This window comes from Lithobates pipiens, unplaced genomic scaffold (assembly GCF_037356315.1).
Source record: "Lithobates pipiens isolate NorthernLeopardFrog02 unplaced genomic scaffold, aLitPip1_a1.2 Scaffold_16, whole genome shotgun sequence".
Classification (NCBI taxonomy): Eukaryota; Metazoa; Chordata; class Amphibia; order Anura; family Ranidae; genus Lithobates; species Lithobates pipiens.
This window is the reverse complement of record NW_027507748.1, coordinates 41456491-41480003: the sequence shown is the minus strand read 5'-3', so window position 1 is coordinate 41480003 and position 23513 is coordinate 41456491. Positions and strand designations below refer to the sequence as shown.

Sequence of the window (23513 nt, the reverse complement as noted above, 5' to 3'; positions counted from 1 at the left end):
TTCCCTGATGGCAGTGGCCTCTTTCAGCAAAAGAATGCAGCCTGCCACACTGCTAAAATGGTTAAAAAATGGTTTGATGATCACAATGAGTTTGAGGTGTTGACTTGGACAAACAAAGCCGATCCATGGAGGCCTCACTTCACAGTTTACAGGACTTAAAGGATCTGATACTGGCGGCTTGGTGCCAGATACCACAGCTTCCCTTCAGAAGTCTAGTGGTGCCCATGCCTCAATAGGTCAGGGCTGTTTTGGTGGCCCTACTCAATGTTAGGTGAGTGGTGATAATGTTCTAGTGGGTGATTAGAATGCTATGATTGATCGGTGAATGTATTAATTTATCTCCCTCCATATTCCTAGAGAAGTGGAATTTATGTTCCGAGAAACACGTTGAGTCAAGTCGCCACCCCCTCCACCTGATTTGTTATATTATAATACTCATTGTGTCAGGAATCAATAGCAGAGAAGGCCAGAAACTGAGACCAGAGTGTATATATAGTGAAGTAAATGTATTAATAGTAAAACAAAAGACATCCAAACATCAGAAAACAGGAAATACAGCAAACAAGAAGATACAAGTGAACCACAACCATATGACCAAATAACTAACTAGCAACCTAAACAACAGGGGGCCTAATTAACAAGCAAACTATATACAATATGTGCAAAAATGGAGAACACAGATAAACCTGGAGATGCAGGGAACAGATAGAAAGGGAAAACCAGGACTGGGATCAGGTACAAGGGGAGCAGAAAAAGGCAAAAGGGTTCGGAATGCTGGGCAGGAGTAAGGTAAGGATAAGTGGAAAGCAGTATCTGGCAGTAAAGCAAAACACTGAAGCGAAGTGTAATAATATAGGAGAGATAAATACCCTTCCAGCAGCCAGAATAATGTGAAGACTGATTATGTGATTAATCGAATCTGCTGCCTGTTGGGAGACACCTGCTGTTGGACACCAGAACTACCATCTCCACTCTGGGAAGCACAGTACCACCAGCAGGTAATCCATGTCCTGACACATTGATAGTGTGTGGTCATACAGAATAATTATATCGCCGATGAGTGATTGTATATCAAGCTAATTAGATGTTTGCTGGGGACAACTTTAAACAATGAGGCTTATACACGCCGTATGTTTTTATGAGCTTGGCAATTATTTATTTATTTATTTTATCATGTAAAAATACAAATTATTTGATTTTAAATTAACATTGTTTTTGGTATCTAAAAAAATTGCTACTGTTTTTCTTGTGAGTTGTCAATGACTTTGTATGTACACTTTAGCTTGAGCTATTGAAGAATACATGTCTAAACATAAAGGAGACCAAAGTGCCACCTGCTGGTTTAAAAAAAGAACATAAAATGGTAAACAGTCCAGCTCTTGCACCTGTATACCTCTAAGGACCAGAGTCATTTCTACATTTCTATTATGGGCCTGTTGATTCAGTGATCTTATTGCTTAAGGTAATAAAATAATACATAAAATAATAAATAGTAAAAATAATAAAATAGCACATATATACTATTCTGTATATTCCTCCTGTACATTTTGTATTGAACTGTACTGTAATTGTATTGTCCCCCCTATACATTGTAAAGCGCTGTGTAAACTGTTGGCGCTATAGAAATCGTGTATTATATTATTAATACTAATAATAATCTATATAGGCACAAGCAAGGCTTTATCTTGACAATATTATCTTGCATTGTTTTATGGAATTAAAAAAGTTAGTTTAAAAACAATTATGTAGCACATGAGCACCTTCTGAAAATAGAAGCTATATGTCACGGTCGTTCCGCTACCCCGATCGTACAGAAGAGACTTACCTGCAGGGTTCCTGTACGACGGGATCTCCGACGCCCTCGGACGCGGGTTGACGCGAACAAACACGCGCGGGTGCACGCAGGTTCCAACAGACGTTCGCAGGTGCGCGTCGACACAAGCGGGCGTTCGCACCGTACGGACGTGCGCGGGGTCACGAGCGTAACCACGGCCACCTGCGGGGGTACGCAAACGGGCCGTACGACCAATCCTGGTGCCCAATAGACTATTTAAGGCCACAGCTCCTGCTCCTCGGCGCTGTTCGGTCTACAGCGTTCCTGAGACTTCTGCTGTTTGTTTGTGATTGTGTTCCTGATATTATACCCGACCTGTTCCTGGACTCTGCCTGTATTCCGCCTGCCCTTGACCTTTTGCCTGATTGACTACGCCTCTGCCTTCCGCCTTTGTACCTCCGCTGCCAGATAGTTGCCGACCCAGCCTGACTGACCACGCCTCTGCCTCCCGCTTCTGTACCTCCGCTGCCAGATAGTTACCGACCCAGCCTGATTGACTACGCCTGTCTGCCCGAAGTCCGGCACCCGTTGTCTCTGCCACCTTGCCGGTCCACTTGTGCCAGCCGTCCAGCAGTCCTTGACCGACATCCAGCGCCGGGTGCACCTGCCGTTCCAGTTACCATCTGTTCCAGCTGTATCCGCTATCTGCTATCCGGCTAGGCACTTGTGTCCTCCGGGCTCCTGAACCCCTGTCTCCATCACCAGGGGCTCGAGAGCCGGAGGTTTACGAGGCGCCGCTCCCTGCACGTTGGGGCTCTCTAACCAGGTACGTGACACTATAACTCATGTCTGAACCACATAATGCCTACGCTAAAGCCAAATAACAGCTACAGTGCAGCTCTCTAGTTCTGAGAGGATGTCCAGAACCACCCCCCCCCCCCCACGCACCCCCTGAGACACGCTCTGTGATTGCTGTGTCCTTTCCTTTCATTGTGGTTAAGGGCCAATCAGAGCGACCCTTTACCATGTTATCAGCTGTGTCCAATCACAGCTGATCAAACAAACTTGCTTATCAGCAGTTCTTGCCCCACGCGCTCTCACAGTATGAAGTAAGCCGGTAACCAGCAAATGTGGCTGGGGACATTTAAACAGATAATCTGGTCACTGATCATCAGTGCCATGATAATCAGTACAGCGCCCATCATTATAGCCTTTACCGGCACCCTTCAGTGCTGCCTCAACGGCGCCCATTGGTGCTGTCAGGTCACAGGAGGCCAGGTGATAGATGCACACAACTGGGGCCAGGAGCTCACCGCTAAGCTTGTGGACCCTTCAGGTGAGTGCTGCGGATGGAGTTCCAGGTGGTTCAGGAAGGCAGCTCCACCTGAGCACCGACACGGATCGAACAGGGAGCTAGAGCATAAGATTCCTCAGGGCGTGGAGTCTAAGAGCCAGCAGGTTTTCACCAGATCCTCTGATGGTGATGACGGACTTCGCTGCAGCTGACTCCAGGTCACCGCCCCCCAGGGTCTCCCAGCTCACACTTACGGCTGGCTCTGATGGATGGAGAGGAAGCAGCAGTTTGGAGCAACAAGGAATAGTCAGGACAAGCCAAGGGGTCGAGGTCAGGCTAACTAGCACACAGGGATGGTCAGAACATGCCAAAGCATACCTTACAACTTTCTGAGATGGGAATGAGGGACACCTATTAGCAAAAGTATGTAGGCATAGGACATACCTTCTTAAAGGAGAATTGTACAATTTTTTTTTATAGGTTTAACCCACAAGTGCTTTTTTACCACTACTATTCCTTTATATTGGCTTTTGGAATTTACAAATGCAGAAATTTAGAAATTTGATGAAAGGTTTAGCGCTGGAAGACACTCTTAAAGATAAATAGTGCATTTTATATACAACTATATAGATCAGACCAAAATGAGCGACAAAGGAGGAGGAAAAAGGGACAGAGGGACTTTATTCTAAATCAGGGACTGTCCCTCAAAATCAGGGACAGTTGGGAGCTATGTCAAAGTTCAGAGCTACAAGCAGACAGCGATGGTCAGTAGAACACACCAAAGGTCAGGGCTACAAGCATATATGGATGGTCAGGAGAACATGCCAAAGGTCAGGGCTACAAGCAGATATGGATGGTCAGGAGAACATGCCAAAGGTCAGGGCTACAAGCAGATAGGGATGGTCAGGAGAACACACCAAAAGGTCAGGGCTACAAGCAGATATGGATGGTCAGGAGAACATGCCAAAGGTCAGAGCTACAAGCAGATATGGATGGTCAGGAGAACATGCCAAAGGTCAGAGCTACAAGCAGATATGGATGGTCAGGAGAACATGCCAAAGGTCAGGGCTACAAGCAGATATGGATGGTCAGGAGAACATGCCAAAGGTCAGAGCTACAAGCAGATATGGATGGTCAGGAGAACATGCCAAAGGTCAGGGCTACAAGCAGATATGGATGGTCAGGAGAACATGCCAAAGGTCAGGGCTACAAGCAGATAGGGATGGTCAGGAGAACACACCAAAAGGTCAGGGCTACAAGCAGATGGGGATGGTCAGGAGAACACACCAAAGGTCAGGGCTCCAAGCAGATATGGATGGTCAGGAGAACACACCAAAAGGTCAGGGCTACAAGCAGATGGGGATGGTCAGGAGAACACACCAAAAGGTCAGGGCTACAAGCAGATATGGATGGTCAGGAGAACATGCCAAAGGTCAGAGCTACAAGCAGATATGGATGGTCAGGAGAACATGCCAAAGGTCAGGGCTACAAGCAGATAGGGATGGTCAGGAGAACACACCAAAAGGTCAGGGCTACAAGCAGATGGGGATGGTCAGGAGAAGACGCCAAAGGTCAGGGCTACAAGCAGATATGGATGGTCAGGAGAACATGCCAAAGGTCAGGGCTACAAGCAGATAACTGCATCAACTGCAGAGCACACGGTAAGCCCCACACAGAAGAGCCTAAACACACTATTGCTCAGGCAAGGCTGGCTTGCAGTGCACAGAGTTAAATAGTACTTCTTGTTAGAGACTGGGGTGGAGCCACGCTGAGAGAAGATTACTTAAAGCGGTAGTAAACCCGCAATTAATTTTTTTTTTTTTTTTAACACCTGCAAAGCAAAAGGCATAATGAGCTAGTATGCACCGCATACTAGCTCATTATGAAATACTTACCTTAGAACGAGGCCCCGACATCTGGCCCGATCCACGCCGAGGGAGCTGACATGCTCCCTCGGCGTTTCTTCCGGGTATCACGGCTCGGGCGCTGTGAGTGGCCGGAGCCGTGATATCGTCACTCGCGTGCATGCGCGCGGGAGATTTTATTCCGGCCGGCCGGCCACTGCCGGATTTTCAGGCCGAGAATCCCCTTGTGCGCATGCGCCGCTGCAGTCAGCGGTGCATACCGAGGGGAATATCTCCTAAACCGTACAGGTTTAGGAGATATTTTTTTTACCTACAGGTAAGCCTTATTATAGGCTTTCCTGTAGGTAAAAGTTAAAAAATTGAGTATACAACCACTTTAAATATGCAGATGTGAGAGCACAGGCCCTAAGCTGATACACAGATCAGAGAGGTAAGCAGAAAGGGCATGGACATTACTGCAGATTCATGACAAATGCAGCCTCATCAGTGCCCATCAATGAAGGAGAAAAATTACTTATTTGCAAAACTTTTAAGAAAAGTTTTTTCCTTCAAAATTGTAGGTCTTTTTTCTCTTTGTTTAGCAAAAATAAAAAAAACAGTAGTGAATAAATACCACCAAAAGAAAGCTCTGTTTGATATGTAATGATAATTTCATACGAGTACAGTGATGCCTGACTGTTCAATTGTCATTCAAAGAGCCATAGTGCTGAAAATTGGCCTGGGCAAGAAAGGGGTAAAAGTGCCTGGTATTGATGTGCTTAATTCATCATATCCCAAAAACAGGCTTTCTGTGCTATGCACTGATTCAGGAAGACGTAGGGATGAGCCAAACATGCTTGGCTTCTGTTCAGGCAGGTTCACTGAACATTGATGAAGTGCTGAACTCCATTGAATTCAATGGAAGCCAAATGTTAAAAACCAGTAATGGCCATTTTTTAGGCTGATAGGCAAGAGATTGTTAAAGAAATATCATGGGTTTGGGGGGGCTGAACACTGCCCTGGGGCATATATTATATGAAAGCACAAAAAAAACCTGTGAGGTCCCCCCAAATTCCACACCCTTCAAGGCCGAGTATGGGTTAAAAAAACATGGGGTCTCACCAGGGCCATCTTTAATATTGATTGGACCCTGGGCAAAAAAATTGTTGGGGCCCCCCCCATGCAATTTCGCTCTCCACATGCTCTGAGACATACAATAAATAGCAGCTAGGCTTAAAATCTGTTTACTGTATCAGATCAGGCAGCAATTGCAATTGGTTGCAAGAGGTTACAGTGTATCATTACTGCTTACTGACTGGTTGCTAGAGGTTACAGCACACATTACGGCTCACTGATTAATTGCTAGAAGTTACAGCACATTATTTCTGCTTGTTGATTGGTTGCTAGAGATTGCTGTACAGTAATACTGCTCACTGATTGGTTGCTATAGGTTACAGCACATCTTCTCCTCACTGCAAGGGGCATGATATGCATATGAATGTCGCCTTTATTTACATATCTATGCTGCCGCCTCATCTATTTACATATCAATGCAGGTACTATTTACATATGATTGATGGTTATTTACATGTAAACACAGGGTCTGCAGGTGAGTCATCTGTACAAAACAATAGGGCAGAGCTGGGCAGCATTAGTAGCAGCACTTCACACTGAGATAACAGGACACAGCACAGGACTAAAATAACTTCAAGGGACAAGGGAATTTAAACTGGGATAGTTGGAAAGTATGAAGCAGCTGCTTTGGGCCCCACAACAATGACAGAGCCCAGGGCAGCTGCCCCTTTTGCCCTGCCTTAAAGACGGCCCTGGGTCTCACCCCAAAATCCATACCTTATGCAAGCGGGGGGGGGGGATGATGAACTTGTGTCCTGCTCTTCTAGTGCCACCTCGTCAGCACACATCAGTGAAGGAGAAAAATTACTTATTTTACAATATTTTCTGACAAACTAAGAAGAACTTTTTTTTTTCTTCAAAATTTTCTGTAGTTTTTCTTTTTTTTAGCAAAAAATAAAAAACTCAAGAGGTGATTATATACCACCAAAAGAAAGCTCTATTTGTGGGAAAAACAATGATAAAAAATGTTATTGGGTACAGTGTTATATGACCGCGCAATAGTCATTCAAGGTGTGACAGCGCTGAAAGCTGAAAACTGGTCTGGGCAGGAAGGGGGTAAAAGTGGCCAGTAGGCAAGTGGTTGATGTATTTTTTTCCCTTAAATATACAGTATGTTTGACAGTTGCACAAATATCATGCAACTTAAAAAAACTGCAACTAGCATCTTTTTATTCTACAAGGCCTTTTTTGTTCTGTTTTTTTTTTAGTAGTTTTATAGCCAAAAATGCAGATTTAGAGGGGATGTAGAGGGGAACTGGTTAATAGGGTCTTAATGAATATATTTATTAAAAAAATTATTACTGCATATATATTTCGACATTTTATAGATCTTTATATGGGCACCTTGGTCCTTCTATGACCTACTGATATCCTTAAAATTGGCGGTCCACTGACCCGGATATGTTTGTATACTTACCCAAGAGCATTTTTGGGGTAAGAGTATTTTCAATTGATTCTGTGCAATTGTTTATTTTTTGTATAAAGATGCTTAATGAATGACATCTGTCTTTATTTGTCACTGTCTTTTTTTTTTCCTTATATTCTTTTTTATATATTGCAATGAATAACGCTGTACACAGACAATTACAAATCTCCTGAAGAAGCTGTACACTCTAGCGAAACATGTTGAGAATTATGTTTCTGTACAGTAATTATGTTTCTACCAATATGCAATTTTAATTCAAGATTGTTATATCTTATTAAAAAGATGTATTAAATAAAATGTGTTATTGTTACTATACATTATATAGTTCTTTGTTGTTCTAGCACCTTAAAAGTCCCCACATTACAATTCCTACCTTTTTTAATTACAATTGCAGGCTTTTTGGAAATGATATTATGTGCAGATCAAAAAGGACACAACTTTAATGTGCGTATAAGCACTAGATCAATTACATATTGTATATATGAATGAAGTCTGCAAAAACTGCAAAATCCACGCACAAAAGTGATGTTACCTTTCAACTGCTTTAGATCCGCACTATAGCCCAATGACAGCGCAGACCTACTTTGCTGGGAGTACATCTATTGACGTCCTCCTGTGCCCGAGCGACCTGTGTGCCCCCGGCGCGCTCTGTGATCAGCGAGTCTATGAGACTCGGCCAGTGACGTTGACGTTTTTGGATGGGGGGGCGCCAGACCCTGCCCATCATTTGACCCCTCTCACTTCTCATAAACCACACCCCTTATATAATCCACCCAATCCGTCCCCTGTATTCCACTTCCTTCCACCCATAGCGTCAGGAGTATACAGCTCAGATCACAGGACAGAGTATACAGTCCCAGCATCACAGGACAGGTTTTTTTGCTAGAAAATTACGTAGAAACTCCCAAACATTATATATATATTTTTTTTCTAACACCCTATAGAATAAAATGGCGGTCATTGCAATACTTATTTTCATACCGTATTTGCGCAGTGGTCTTACAAGCGCACTTTTTATTTGAAAAAAAAAGAATTTTTTTAATAAAAAAATAAGACATCAGTAAAGTTACCACAATTTTTTTCTATATTGTGAAAGATAATGTTATGCCGAGGAAATTGATACCCAACATGTCACACTTCTAAATTGCGCCCGCTCGTGGAGTCGCGACAAACTTTTACCCTTAAAAATCTCCATAGGCGACGTTTAAAAAATTCTACGGGTTGCATCTTTTGCGTTACAGAGGAGGTCTAGCACTAGTAATATTGATCTCACTCTAACGATCGCGGCGATACCTCGCATGTGTGGTTTCACCACCGTTTTCATATGCAGGCGCAGTACTCACGTATGCATTCGCTTCTGCACGCGAGCTCGTCGGGACTGGGTGCTTTAAAAATATTTTTTTTTTTATTATTTATTATATTTATTTTTTCACAGTTTAAAAAAAAAAAATGGTGTCACTTTTATTCCTATTACAAGGAATGTAAACATCCCTTGTAATAGAAAAAAAGAATGGCAGGACCTCTTAAATGTGAGATCTGGGGGTCAAAAAGTCCTCAGATCTCATATTTACACTAAAATGCAAAAAAGGTTTGTAAAAATGCTCCACACTCCCCTATATGTATTATTAGAACAGAGTAAAATCATTTAGTCTTTGCCAGCAAATTACCATGAGTAACAAGCAGCAGAGCAGACCATTTACTTTGCACTTTGCTGATAATAAGACCGCATGGCATGTACATTATCTCCTCCTGCAACTGCAAGCATTATGTTATTTTTCTGCTCAATTTTATATTCTAAAAAACATTACGTTCCTGCACAGGTGTGACTACTATCTCAGACTCTTTCTTTGTAAAGGCCGGGGTGCAGCTCCGCTTCGGCTGAGGAACGGAGCCGCCGATGTCACTTCCAGCTTTTTCACGAAACCCGGAAGTGACCTGCCTGGGTTTGAACAACAATGCAACCGCCCGTAGAATTACAGTTTTTTATGGGCGGAAGCTAGTCAGCGTTCTGCATTGCGCCACAAGGCGGGTTAAATACCGGAAAATGAAGCGCCATGCATGCAGTCTTGTGATTGCATCAACGTGGCGCTTCCCATAGTGCACTGCGACTGGCGCCACAGTGAACTACGTTAAATTACTTTTTTTTATGTCTTAAAGGGCCTGGTTTTTTTTTTTCTGTGACTACAGGAGGGGGGTGGCGCCGGGATGCCCCCTATCGACGGGCTGCCACTGGATTCGGCTGATCACAGATTGGGGTAAGGGGTCGATCCTGATCCTTGATCCTGACCACGTTATCAGCTGTCAGCCAATGACAGCTGATCATGTGATGTAAACAGAGCCGGTAATCAGCGGCTCTCAGAGGGACATCACTCCTGATCAAGGAGAGCTTCTGCTAGCTCATCTGTGCCACCTGTCAGTGCCACCTACCAGGGCACATCAGTGCCGCCCATCAGTGCCACCCATCAGGGCCATCTTATTTGTGCCCATCAGTACCACCTTATCTGTGCCTATCAGTGAAGCCTATCGGTGCCCACCAGTGCCTTCCTCATTAGCGCATATCAATGAAGGAGAAAAATGACCTGTTTTCAAAATTTTATAACAAACTATGAGACATGTTTTGTTTTTTTCTCATAATTTTCCATTTTTTTGTTTGTTTAGCAAAAAATAAACTCCAGCTGTGAATAAATACCAGCAAAAGAAAGCTCTATTTGTGGGAAAAGAATTGACAGCGCTGAAAACTGAAAATTGGTGTGGGCAGGAAGGGGGTTTAAGTTTCCCGGTAAGCAAGAGCTTCAAGCAAAATCCAAAATGGCTGCCACGGCCCGCATTTGCAGACATTTTCTTGGGTCCTGGCTGCCATTTATGGGGAAACTGATTTTCCAGTGAGCTGGCAGCATGCAGGGCATCTGGTCACAATAATAATGCAATCTGACAATGTTGACATTGAGCTTGTTTTGTGTAGGTTGACCCCTAGGTTCCTTTCCTTGGAGGTGATGTAATGGTGCACCGGGGGGGGGGGGGGGGGGGCCTCAATGTTAGGATACATTTCCTAGAATCCTTGTTACCCTTCACTCCGAGTATGCTTAGTCCAAAGACTCTCCCCGCACCACCGATTCCTCCCTAACTGTATAGACACGTTCTAACAATGCGTTTCAGTCTACTGTGTATAAAAATTGATTTTCCACTGCTGATTGCTCAGAAACGAATGTAAAAGGAGGAAATATATTTGCTCTATTTTAGTCTGCACTTTTTTTTTTTGCATTACAAACAAAAACCAGGAAGTTTGTCATCTATGAGGAAGAAAGGCATGGATCGAATCCAAAGTGTTGTAATACTTAACCTTTCTTAACCGGGGTCGATCGATTTCCACAACAAGGGTTCACAGTTCACACCAATGCGTTTTTTCATGCTTTTTGCTGAAACACATCACTTTATTTTAAACATGGGTTCCTATGGGACAAGTTCACATCAATGCATTTTTGTGCCTCTGCAATTTTGGAGAGGGTTTACGGACTTTTAAAAAAAAGGAAAACTATACTTTTTTGGTTCAATAGACTTCAATGGAGAAAAGCATGTAGTGTATTTTTACCGCGATTTGCATTTTGTGTTCCAATCACATGTAAATGCGGAAGTGCCGGTGATCGGCTCTCATCTCCTCACATTGACAGAGTGTGGTGAGGAGATCCGATCAGTGGCATCTCCTTGCAGGGAACCCCAAGACATGTAATCAGGACACTGATCATCAGTGTGCTGATTACAGTAAAGCCCCCCAAAGCCACCAATCAGTGCCCATTCTCGATGCCAGTCACTGCTGCCTTTCCGTAAACCTGCCCATCAATTCCGCCCATCAGTGCCTCCCCTCAGTCCTGCCTATCAGTGCCCATCAATGTCACCTATCAGTGCCCAACAGTGCCTCCCATCAGTACACTATAGGCTCAGTTAACAAGGCTAAAACACCATGAGAAGGAACATTTAACCAGTTTCCAACCGCTGCACGCCGATATATGTCGACACAATGGCAGCGGTGGGCAAATGGGCGAACCTGTACATCCCCTTTAATTGACGGGGCTAGTGGGCGCGCCTGCTGCGTACAGCATGACCGTGCCCGCCGGTCCCGCAGACTCAATGTCTGCCAGTGTCACAGAGCCACAGAACGGGGGAGATGCCTATATAAACAACGCATTTCCCTATTCTGCCTTGTGACAGGACAGGGAGCAGTGATCACTGTCATGTCAGTGGTAGCTCACCCCCCCCCCCCCCACAGTTAGAATCACTCCCTAGGACACACTTAACCCCTTGATTGCCAACTAGTGTTAACCCCTTCCCCGCCAGTGTCATTTACACAGTAATCAGTGCATATTTATAGCACTGATTGCTGTATCAATGACAATGGTCCCAAAATGGTATCAGAAGTGTCCGATGTGTCCGCCATAATGTCACAGTCACGATAAAAATCGCAGATCACCGCCATCACTAATAAACAAAAAAATTAATAATAAAAATGCCATAAAACTATCCCTTATTTTGTAGATGCCATAACTTTTGCACAAACCAATCAATATACGCATATTGCGATTTTTTTTTTTTTTTACCAAACATATGTAGAAGAATATATATCAGCCTAAACTGAGGAAAACATTTGTTTTTTTATATATTTTTTGGGGATAATTATTATAGCAAAAAGTAAAAAATATTGCATTTTTTTTCAAAATTGTTGCTCTTTTTTATGTTTAAAAAATAAAAACCACAGGAGTGATCAAATACCACCAAAAAAGGGGGAAAAAGACGTCAATTTTGTTTTGGTGTAACATCGCACAGCCACGCATTTGTCAGTTAAAGCGTCGCAGTGCCGAATCCCAAAAAGTGCTCTGGTCAGGGAGGGGGTAAAATCTTCCGGGGCTGAAGCGGTTAAAAAAGGACAGTAAGGCTGGATTCACACCTATGCAGTTTTAGTGCTTTTTGCATTTTGCAGATTTGCACTACAGTCCATTCAACATGGTTTCCTATGGAACACTTTCTGTAGTGCAAATCTGCAAAATGCAAAAAATACTAAAAATGCATCGGTGTGAATCAGGCCTTACAGGTATTTCCAACCAATGAGATATTTAAAAAGGACAGTTACATGACTAAGGCCTCGTTCACACCATGGTGCAGAGACATAAGTTTTTCTGCACGTGTTCTGCAAGGGCTGAAAGAAAACAATGGTTCTCTATGTGCCCTGTTCACACCACAACGTGCAGTTTTTTTTGCACAGGAATCTGCAACATGTATGGAGTTTTCTGCACGAAAAAAAAAACTGACATAAAATCAACATTGATGTGAACAGAGCATATAACTGACGTGCATGAACACTGTCAACATGCAAAAAGTTCATGGAAACTGATGTCTCTGCAAGTGAAATCTGCGAGGTTTTCCCTTGAGTTTTCATGCTCATGGTGTGAACGAGCCCATAATACATTCTTATGTTTATATCTGATGCTGACCAATTCACCAAGGAAATGCCAACACGTACCTGCTCCCAGGGGTGGACTAACAACTCATGGGGCCCCCGGGGCAATAGGAGCTTATGGGGCCCCCAGGCAATCAGAGATTATGGGGCCACACAGTAGACACAAACACACACACACAGTATACAATCACACATTATACACAGACATGTTTCTATTGGCTGGGAAGGTACTGGAGAGGTGGGGCAGCTATAATCTCAGAATTTTTAGACCAAAAGGATGTCAGTAAGGGACATTTTAGAGTCAGATGTAAAAAAGAAAAACACAAATTTTTACATACTGTCCCTGGTTTTACTGAGGCTGGCAACCCTGATGGGGCCCCCTAGTGGCATGGGGCCCTCGGGCAGTGCCCGAATAGCCCAATGGTCAGTCCGCCCCTGCCTGCTCCTCTTGAGCTCGATTCACATCTATGCATGTTGCTTTTGAGCATTTCTGCAGTGCTTTTTGCGGTGTTTGCTGCTTCTTTTCCCCGCAATTTTTTTTTTACACTATATATACAGTGCAAAGTCTACACACCCCTGTTAAAATGTCAAATTTCTGTGATTTAAAAAAAATGAGACAAAGATAAATAATTTCAGAACTTTTTCCACCTTTAACTATTCAGATCCGTGCTATAGCTGAATGACGGCTACAGTGCGGACCTGCTTTGCCGGGAGGATGTCTATTGACGTCCTCCCGTGCGTGAGCGGCCTGTGCGCCCTCTGAGGAGCGTGCGCGGTGCGCTCTGTGATCAGCGAGTCTGAGACTCACTGATCGGAGTAAGGGGTCAGCCAATGAGAGCTGATCATGTGATGTCAACAGAGCCAGTAATTGGTTATTTTTTCTCCTTGCGCTGACAGCATGAGGAGAAAAAAAAAAGCGATCACTGGTGGCTGTGAGAGGGACATCAGTCATGATCACGGCGAGCTGTCGCCAGATCCTCAGAGCCCACCTGTGCCCCCTGCTAGTGCCACCTAGCAGTAGGCAACAGTGCCACCTATCGGTGCCCACAGTGCCAACTATCAGTGCTCACGATCAGTGCCTCAACAACAGTGCTGCACATCAGTGTCACCTATCAGTACCGCCTTAACTGTCCCCATCAGTACCGCCTTAACTGTCCCCATCAGTACCGCCTTATCTGTCCCTATCAGTGCTGCCTTATCTGTGCCCCTCAGTACCTCCTTATCTGTCCCCATCTGTGCTGCCTTAACTGTGTCTGTCAGTGCCCACCAGTGCAGCCCCTCAGTGCCCACCAGTACAGCTTATCAGTGCCGCCTCATCAGCGCATATCAATGAAGGAGAAAAATTACCTGTTTGCTAATTTTTATAACAAACGATGAAACACAATTTTTTTTTTCAAAATTTTCCATCTTTTTTGTTTAGCAAAAAATAAAAACCCCAGCTGTAATTAAATACTACCAAAAGAAATCTCTATTTGTGGGGAAAAAAATTATAAAAATTTAATTTGGGTATTGTGTTGTGTGACCGCGCAATTGTCATTAAAAGTGCATCAGCGCTGAAAGCTGAAAATTGGTCTGGGCAGGAGGGGGGTTTAAGGCTGGATTCACACCTATGCATTTTTTGTGCTTTTTGCATTTTGCAGATTTGCACTGCAGTCCATTCAACATGGTTTCCTATGGAACACGTTCTGTAGTGCAAATCTGCAAAATGCAAAAAGCACTAAAAATGCATTGGTGTGAATCCAGCTTAATGCCCCATACACACATTCCGATTATCGTAAGACAGATCGTTCACATTTTGTTGCATACAACTAAGATCGAAATACAACAATGCAAAATGCGTGTAAAGATTTTTGTCGTAAGATTCTGGAAAAATCTTCCAGTGTGCGTAGCTACGTATTTTAAATGATGTCAAATACGTGTGACCCCTGTGTCCTTCTGGTTTATTTTAGTGTTTCCGATCATGTGTGGTGTTTGTCGAACGACTTTTATCTGACGCATACTGTACTGATTACACGATTGTCGTAATATGGGCTGTCATCCGACCAAAGTTTACCTGTTTATCCCTTCGGATTTGGTTGGAAGGACTGTCGTGATCGGCTGTCGAAAGCTGCGTACTAATGATCAGATTATCAAACGATCTGTCTGAAAGCGACTTTTGTGGTCCGATAATCTTATAACTGGGGATGTAGCTGGATTCAGAATTAAGCAATCACATCCAAACTCATGTTAAATAGGAGTCATTTAACACCTGCCATCATTTAGGTTCAGTTCACACTGGAACCGGCTGCGGATCGCACTGTGCGTCTCCATTCGCTGGTTCAGGGAGGAATCGTGGCTAAATCTTTGCCTGAATTTGGCCCTGAAACGGCGCTAAAGATAGTGTTTCTGTGCAGTGTGCTCTGCAGCCGCCCTGGAGGCATGTGAACCGGCTCCATAGAGAGCCCATAACATTCTTCTGCAATGCGAATTGGATGCAACAAAACCCACATCCAATTCGCATTGGTGTGAACCCAGCCTAAAAGTGCCTCTGATTAACCCCAAATAAAGTTCAACTGTTCTAGTAGGTCTTTTCTGACTTGTTCTTAGTTGCATTCTACAGCAAAAGTCATGGTCTGAAGAGAGCTTCCAAAGCATCAGAAGGATCTCATTGTTAAAAGGTATCAGTCAGGAGAAGGTTACAAAAGAATTTCCAAGGCATTAGATATACCATGGAACACAGTGAAGACCATCATCATCAAGTGGAGAAAATATGGCACAACAGTGACATTACCAAGAACTGGACGTCCTCCCCAGTGCCAGATTAAGAACATCATGGGCCTGGTGCTGAGGATTTTGGTGGGGCCTTTTATAAACAATAAATAAATAAAAATGCTAACTATTTTTTGTTATAACAAATTCAATTAAAGAGAGAGAGGGAGGAAGAGAGAGCGAGAGAAAGACAGAGAGAGAGAAAGGGGATGAAAGAGGTGTGAGGGGAAAGGGAGGATGAGAGAGAAAGGGGGGGGATGAGAGAAGGAGGATGCACATGAGCATGTGTGGGAATGACATCAACGCAGCCTGGCCAAGGCAAGTGACCGAAGGCACAGAACCCAGAAGGAAGACCGGGTGATGATGGAAGTGCCGCCGGATTGATCACAGCACAGCACTGGAGGGCTCAATCTGACAATTTAAGTGTGCCCTAATGTGCTAATATGCTGGGCATACTTGTACATCATGGCATAACCTACCCCAGGGCCTCTAAAAAGTAGTAATTTTAGAAAAGTTTACTACTGCTTTAATATCACAGGAGCCTCTCATGGGGCCCCTACTTACCCTGTGGCCCTTGGGCAGTGCCTAAGTGCATAGTTGTCAACATTTGAAAAATAATTTCAGGGACACTTTTTTCTACAGGTGCTATATTTAGAGTAGCTGACATCCCCCGTGTTCCTCTATATATCACAATAGTAATTCCAAAATAAATAAATACTAATAATGGGACAGAACAAATATGAGGACTGTGAGATTTCCTTTAGTTGAACTGACAAAAGTGCCCATTCTAGAGCTGGTAACATTGAGGATATTCAGTATAATTTTAAAGAACAGTTTTTGTGGGTAAGAGGCATAGGGGAGGAGTATGGATGGTATAAAAGTGGAAAGTATGTGCAGGTGAGGGAGAGGAATGTGGAGGGTCTAACAGTGGGCACTATGTACAGGAGAGGAGTGTGGAGGGTATGGCAGAAGGCACTATGTACAGGAGAGGAGTGCGAGGGGTATGACAGTGGGCAGTATGCACAGCAGAGGAGTGTAGAGGGTATGACATTGGGCACTATGTATAGGAGAGGAGTGTGGAGGGTATGACAGTGAGTAGTATGTACAGGAGAGGAGTGTTGGAGGTATGACAGTGGGCACTATGTATAGGAGAGGAGTTTGGAGGGTATGACAGTGGGCACTATGTATAGGAGAGAAGTGTTGGAGGTATGACAGTGGGTACTATGTATAGGAGAGGAGTGTGGAGGGTATGACAGTGAGTAGTATGTACAGGAGAGGAGTGTGGAGGGTATGACAGCAGGCGTTATGTATAGGAGAGAAGGGTTGGAGGTATGGCAGTGTATATATATATATATGACAGACTATGTATAGGAGAGGAGTGTGGAGGGTATGACAGTGGGCACTATATATAGGAGAGAAGTGTTGAGAGTATGACAGTGGGCACTTGTATAGGAGAGGATGATAAAGTAATCTGAGAAGGAAAAATGTAAAGGTTTGTGGAAGGATGTTTAGGGGCTATGTAGTGGTTAAGTGGGCCATACATGGATTGAAATTACACCAATTAAGCAGAGACCAGCCATAGTCGATCTATGTATGGGCTAGCTGGTTTTATACAAGTCAACCTATTAACCGACTTGAGTACAACCAGCCTGTCAGGTTTTCCCCAAAACTAATCATTGTATTCACTGGCAGAACACAATAACACTGCGGGAGTGATCGCCCCATTCACAGGTCAGCAGGTGAGAGGGTGTGTGGGGACAGGCTGGGGAGAGATACTAGTCAGTCCCTGGGTAGGCACTGGTTAGTATCAGAGCCAGATACACACAGGTTACATACGCCACGATCGTTAGAGCGAGAGCAATAATTCTAGCACTAGACCTCCTCTGTAACTCTAAACATGTAACCTGTAAAAAAATGTAAAGCATCACTTAGTACACAACAAAAAATTGTGCTAACTTTAGTGTTTTTTTTATGAATGAAACCGTTTCTTTCCAAAAAAAGTTTGAAAATTGCTGCGCAAATATCGTGTAACATAAAAAGTTGCAAATACCACCATTTTATTCCATAGTGTCGGCTAAAACAATATATAATGCTTGAGGGTTCTGAGTAATTTTCTAGCATAAAAAAATGATGATTTTTACATGTAGGAGAGAAGTCTCAGAATGGGCCCGGGTGGCAAGGGGTTAATTATCATAAGTAATATACAAATAATTATTATAAGCTCTGTGAGTTCCTCCTCTCAGTCTGCTGCAGAGTGTTGCAGCTTGTATTTATACTGCCGCTCTGTATGTAGCTTCTGACAGGCAGCGCAAGGAGCCCCGTATCTTCGGAACCATAGATGATAGCAGCCCCATATTTAACCACTTGCTTACTGGGCACTTAAACCCCCCTCAGTCCCAGACCAATTTTCAGCTTTCAGCGCTGATGCACTTTGAATGACAATTGCGCGGGCATACAACACTGTACCCAAATGAAATTTTTATCATTTTTTTCCCACAAATAGAGCTTTCTTTTGGTGGTATTTAGTTACAGCTCGGAGTTTTATTTTTTGCTAAACAAACAAAAAAAGATGCAAAAAAAAAAAAAAAAATCATGTTTTAATAGTTTGTTATAAAATTTTGCAAACGGGTCATTTTTCTCCTTCATTGAAGTGCGCTGATTAGGCGGCACTGATGGCTGCATTGGTGGGCACTGATGGGCTGCATTGGTGGGCACTGATGGGCTGCATTGGTGGGCACTGATGGGCTGCACTGGTGGGCACTGATAGGCATAGTTAAGGCGGCACTAATAGGCACAGATAAGGTGGCACCGATGGGCACAGATAAGGCGGCACTGATGGGCAAAGATGGGCACATAAGATGGCACGGATGAGTGGCACAGATGGGTGGCACGGATGGGTGGCACGGATGGGCACTGATAGGTACCACAGATAGATGGGACTGATGGGCACTGATAGGTGGCACTGATAGGTGGCTCTGATAGGTGGCACTGCTGGGCACTGATGGGCGGCACTGCTGGGCACTGATGGGCGGCACTGCTGGGCACTGATGGGCGGCACTGGGGTGCAGCACCTTTGAGGCAGATTGGGTGGCACTGTGGGTGGCACTGTGGGTGGCACTGTGGGGTGGCACTGTGGGTGGCACTGTGGGCACTATGGGCACTGACGGGGGGCACTGACGGGGGGCACTTACTTTTGCGTTTTATTTTACTTCAGGATGGCACTGCGGGAGGCAGGTGGGCACTGGCAGGTGGCAGGTGGTCCCTTGTATTGATGGCCGTGATCGGGACTGATGTCCCGATCACGGCCGCCGGTGATCGGCTTTTTTTTTTTCTCCTCGCGCTGTCAGCGCGAGGAGGAATAATAGCCGGTTACCGGCTCCGTTCTATCACATGATCAGCTGTCATTGGCTGACAGCTGATCACGTGATAAGGGGTCGGGATCGACCCCTTGCACGGATCGGTGATCAGGCGAGTCTCACGGACTCGCCGATCACAGAGCGCGCCGCGCGCGCCCCTCAGGGGGCACGCAGGCCGCTCGTATCCGGGACGACGTCAATAGACGTAGTCCCGGAAATGTAGGTCCGCGCTGATGCCGTCATTTGGCAATAGCGCGGATCTGTAGTGGTTAAACCAGTGTTGGAGTGGGTATTTAGCTACCTACCCCCCAAATTCGGGGTCTCTGTGACTCCTGATCGCCGAGCTACAATCCTCGAAGTCGATCTTTTTTTTTTTTTTTTTTTTTTTTTGGGGCAAATGGGCCTATCTTGAGAAAGGGGCCTGGAGCTGCAGCTCCAAAAGCCCCTATGTTAATCCGGCCCTGGTCCTCCCAAAACAATCTCCCATATTCTTCATATGTCTGGACTATGGGGTAGAGTGGCAAGGCGGAAACCTTTTTCTCGGGAAGAAAAACATCCAAGCCCAGCTAAATTTAGCAAAAACACATCTGAAGTCTCCCAAAAATACTGCATTTTGTGGGGGGAAATGTCCACGACCCTTTCCAAAAACAGAGGCACAAAATGCATTGATGTGAACGTGTTCCATAGGAACCCATGTTAAAAAATGTCCCTGCATTTCTGCAAAATACATTAAAAACCGCATTAGTGTGAATGGAGCCTTACAAGGTCTCAAACTCTTCAGGATGAGAAGGTATTTTTCCTGACAGTTGGACCCTTTGCATATCAGTCACTATAGACATCTCCTTCATCTTAGACAGTTCACCCTTATTACCCTAGGCGTGTCCTGTTGCACCATCTCTTGCCCCTTTTTGCTCCATCAGTCTCCAACCCGTGTTATCAATTTAAAAGGTTTAACCCCTTTCTTACAAGATCTTCTTTCTTTTTTTTTTACTAGAAAGCATTTGTTTCCCTTTCCACCTACACCGGACAAAATGTCTTCACCTTCTGGTGGTCTGCAATCAGCGAATAAGCAAACTGCTGCTCATTCCTCTTACTTCCTTAAAAAGTGAAAACCACGCGGTTGGTTCCCTTACCTGGATTTCCTGGCGCAGTTCCCCATTTTTCACTTGCCACCTGAGCCTCTTTCACATCCGTAGTTAATGGACGCACTCTGCGACTACGGCACCGTTCTATATTTTGTGTGGCCTCCACTTGTAACATCGAAATTGCCTTGTCAGTCTTCAACCCATAAAAAGCAGGAAGCCGTATTACCACTTCCTGTGCAACTTGTGAAAATTACGCATAAATGAAACTAGAACTTGGTTCTATTTAGATTTTAATTTTGAGGCTAACCAGTGAAAAAAAAAAAAAAAAAACATTGCCGAGCGAATGTTTAATCTTTAATTTTTCTTTAATTTTCTTTAATTTTTCCCCAACCTGGAACCTGGAGAATTTGCTTCTGTATTGTAAACTACTACTTGTGCTACATGAAATCTTAATATTAACGTAGTTGTAAACCCTTACATATACCTAGTGAAGTGACTGGCCTCAGAAACACAGAGATTTAAAAAAAATCCCCCTATATAAGTTGTACATGTTCATCTTCGGACCTTTCTTATCTACAGCTATTCAAAGAACAGAACTGACACCACTTTTTTCACCTCCGGAAGGCAGAGCATACAAGAGGGAGCTGAGTGTAATCTTAGACCTGAGTGGAGAGAATGGACACGCTCCCAATTATACAGTCTCATAGGAAAACATGCACATCCGAGGCGGTCAATCATGGGATGTATAGCTTGTTTCCTTCAAAAAGCATCCACAACCTGAGTAGAAAAGCCTATCCCCTGCCAGCATGCTGTAGAGAAGCACTCTTGCTCCCTGTGAAGAAGCAGTGGTCTCTCTGTGGTGATCTGAAAAGCTTACAGTGTCAGCTGGGACAATGTGTCATTGATCTTAATATAAAGCATGCCTAAATCAAGGATCTAAAGCAGGGATAAGCAATTAGCGGACCTCCAGCTGTTGCAAAACCACAAGTACCATCATGCCTCTGCCTCTGGGTGTCATGCTTGTGGCTGTCAGAGTCTTGCTATGCCTCATGGGACTTGTAGTTCTGCAACAGCTGGAGGTCCGCTAATTGCATATCCCTGATCTAAAGGGTCTGGTATGGATTTTGAGGTGAACCTCATGCCTTTTTTGTGTGGGGTTCCCCCTCAAAATCCCTACCAGACCCTTATCAAGGATAAGGGTTTGGTATGGATTTTTGGGGGACCCAAGGTTTTAGTCTGCTTTAGAGAATGTAGCCTGGTATGTTTTTTTGGTGATGGAGGTTGCATGCTCTCTGCCCCACTTTCCTGCCCACCCAGGTTGCATGCCTGGATAAAGGATTGGGATGGATTTTTCAGGGGCCCTAGAGGGGCTGTGGTTATGCATTGCCTCTCTTGAACCATACTAGGCAACATGCCTTCAACATGGAGGGGACGGGAACATTATTCACATGTACAGTTTTGCTCATAAGTTTATATACCCAGGAAGAATTTATGAGTTCTTGGCCATTTTTCAGAGAATACAAAAAACACAAAAACTTTTCTTTCACTCATGGTTAGTGTTTAGCTGAAGCCATTTATTATCAATCAACTGTGTTCACTCTTTTTAAATCATGACAACAAACTACCCAAATGACCCTGATCAAAAGTTCACATATCCCAGTTCTTAATACCGTGTATTGTCCCCTTTAACATCAATGACAGCTTGAAGTATTTTGTGGTATTTGTGGATGAGGCTCTTTATCTTATCAGATGCTAAAGCTGCCCATTCCTCTTGGCTAAAAGCCTCCAGTTCCTGTACATTCTTGGGCTGTCTTGCATGAACTGCACGTTTGAGATCTCCCCAGAGTGGCTCAATGATATTGAGGTCAGGAGACTAAGATGGCCGCTCCAGAACCTTCACTTTATTCTGCTGTATTCAATGACAGGTCGACTTGGCCTTGTGTTTTGGATCACTGCCATGTTGGAATGTCTAAGTATGTCCCATGAGCAGCTTCCTGGCTGATGAATGCAAATGTTCCTCCAGTATGATAACATGCTGCATTCACCTTGCCATCAATTTTGACCAAATTTCCTGTGCCTTTGTAGCTCTCACATCCCAAAACATCAGTGATCCACCATCATGTTTCACAGTAGGAATGGTGTACCTTTCATCATAGGCCTTGTTGACTCCTCTCCAAAAGAAGCGTTTATGGTTCTGGCCAAAAGCTCAATTTTGGCCTCATCACTTCAAATGACTTTGTGCCAGAGGGTTTGAGGATTGTCTCTGTGCTGTTTGACGTATTGTAAGCAGGATACTTTGTGGCATTTGTGTAGTAATGGCTTTCTTCTTCTTCTTCTTCTGGAGACCATGCAGCCCATCTTTCTTCAACTGCCTCCTTATTGTGCATCTTGAAACAGCCACACCACATGTTTTCAGAGAGTCCTGTATTTCACCTGAAGCAATTTTTGGGTTTTACTTTTCAGCCAGGAAAATTGTTTTGGATGCAATTTTAGTTGGTCTACCTGACCGTGGTTTGGTTTAAACAAAACCACTCCTTTTCCACTTCTTGATTAGCATTTGAAAACTGCTGATTGGCATTCTGAATTCCTTGGGAATCTTTTTATATCCCTTTCCTGTTTTATACAGTTCAACTACCTTTTCCTGCAGATCCTTTGATGATTCTTTCCCCATGACTCAGAATCCAGAAACGTGAGTGCAGCACTGGATGAAAGATGCAAGGGTCTGTCAGGAGTCCAGAAACTCATTGACCTTTTACACACTAATTACAAGTAAAGAGATCACAGGGGAGGATGGTTACCTTTAATAACCATTCAAACCCCTTTGTGTCAACTTGTGTGCATGTTATCAGGCCAAAATCACAAGGGTGTGAAAACTTTTGATCAGGGGCATTTTGGGTAGTTTCTGTTGTGATTATGATTTAAAAAGAGTAAACACAGTTGACTGACAATAAATGGCTTTAGCCAGACTCTAACCATGAGTGAAAAAAGTTTTTGTGTTATCATTCATATTCTACAAAAAATGGCCAAGAAATCATAAATTCTGCCAGGGTATGTAAACTTATGAGCACAACTGTAGATGAGGACAAGGACAAGACCTTATCCCCACATCCCCAGCTTGGTGGATGTGTGGGGAGGGGGGGGGGGGGTGTTCTGCAGGGATTGACTTGTTGGAATCTAAAAACCCCTTTAAAATAAGGGCCCCCAGATATCACTCACTAAAAAAAAGTTAGATAGTAAATACAATTCCTTTATAAAACAAAAGTTGGTCTTTGATTCCTGTGGCAGTATATGTAAAGCAAGTGTATATGATACTTTTTATTTGCATTGTAGAATTATGTGTTAATATATTGAGCTGCAACAGATATACTAATTTATTACATGACCTTTTTATCTCCAAACAAAA

The 23513-nt window shown here is 43.9% G+C and overlaps 1 protein-coding gene across 4 annotated transcripts in view; it reads right to left on the bottom strand.

Annotated features, from left to right (window-relative positions):
* Positions 1-20335, bottom strand: part of LOC143981725 (uncharacterized) — a 54228-nt gene extending 33893 nt beyond the window's left edge. For 2 of the 4 annotated variants that reach the window (XM_077479771.1, XM_077479769.1), the window contains exon 1: positions 20159-20327. In XM_077479771.1, coding sequence (XP_077335897.1) covers positions 20159-20184 — 26 coding nt within the window. In that variant the 5' untranslated portion in view covers positions 20185-20327. Of the gene's footprint in view, positions 1-20158 lie in introns of all 4 variants that reach the window. The other 2 variants (XM_077479773.1, XM_077479770.1) reach the window with 2 other exon arrangements.
* Between the last annotated feature and the right edge of the window lie 3178 nt (positions 20336-23513).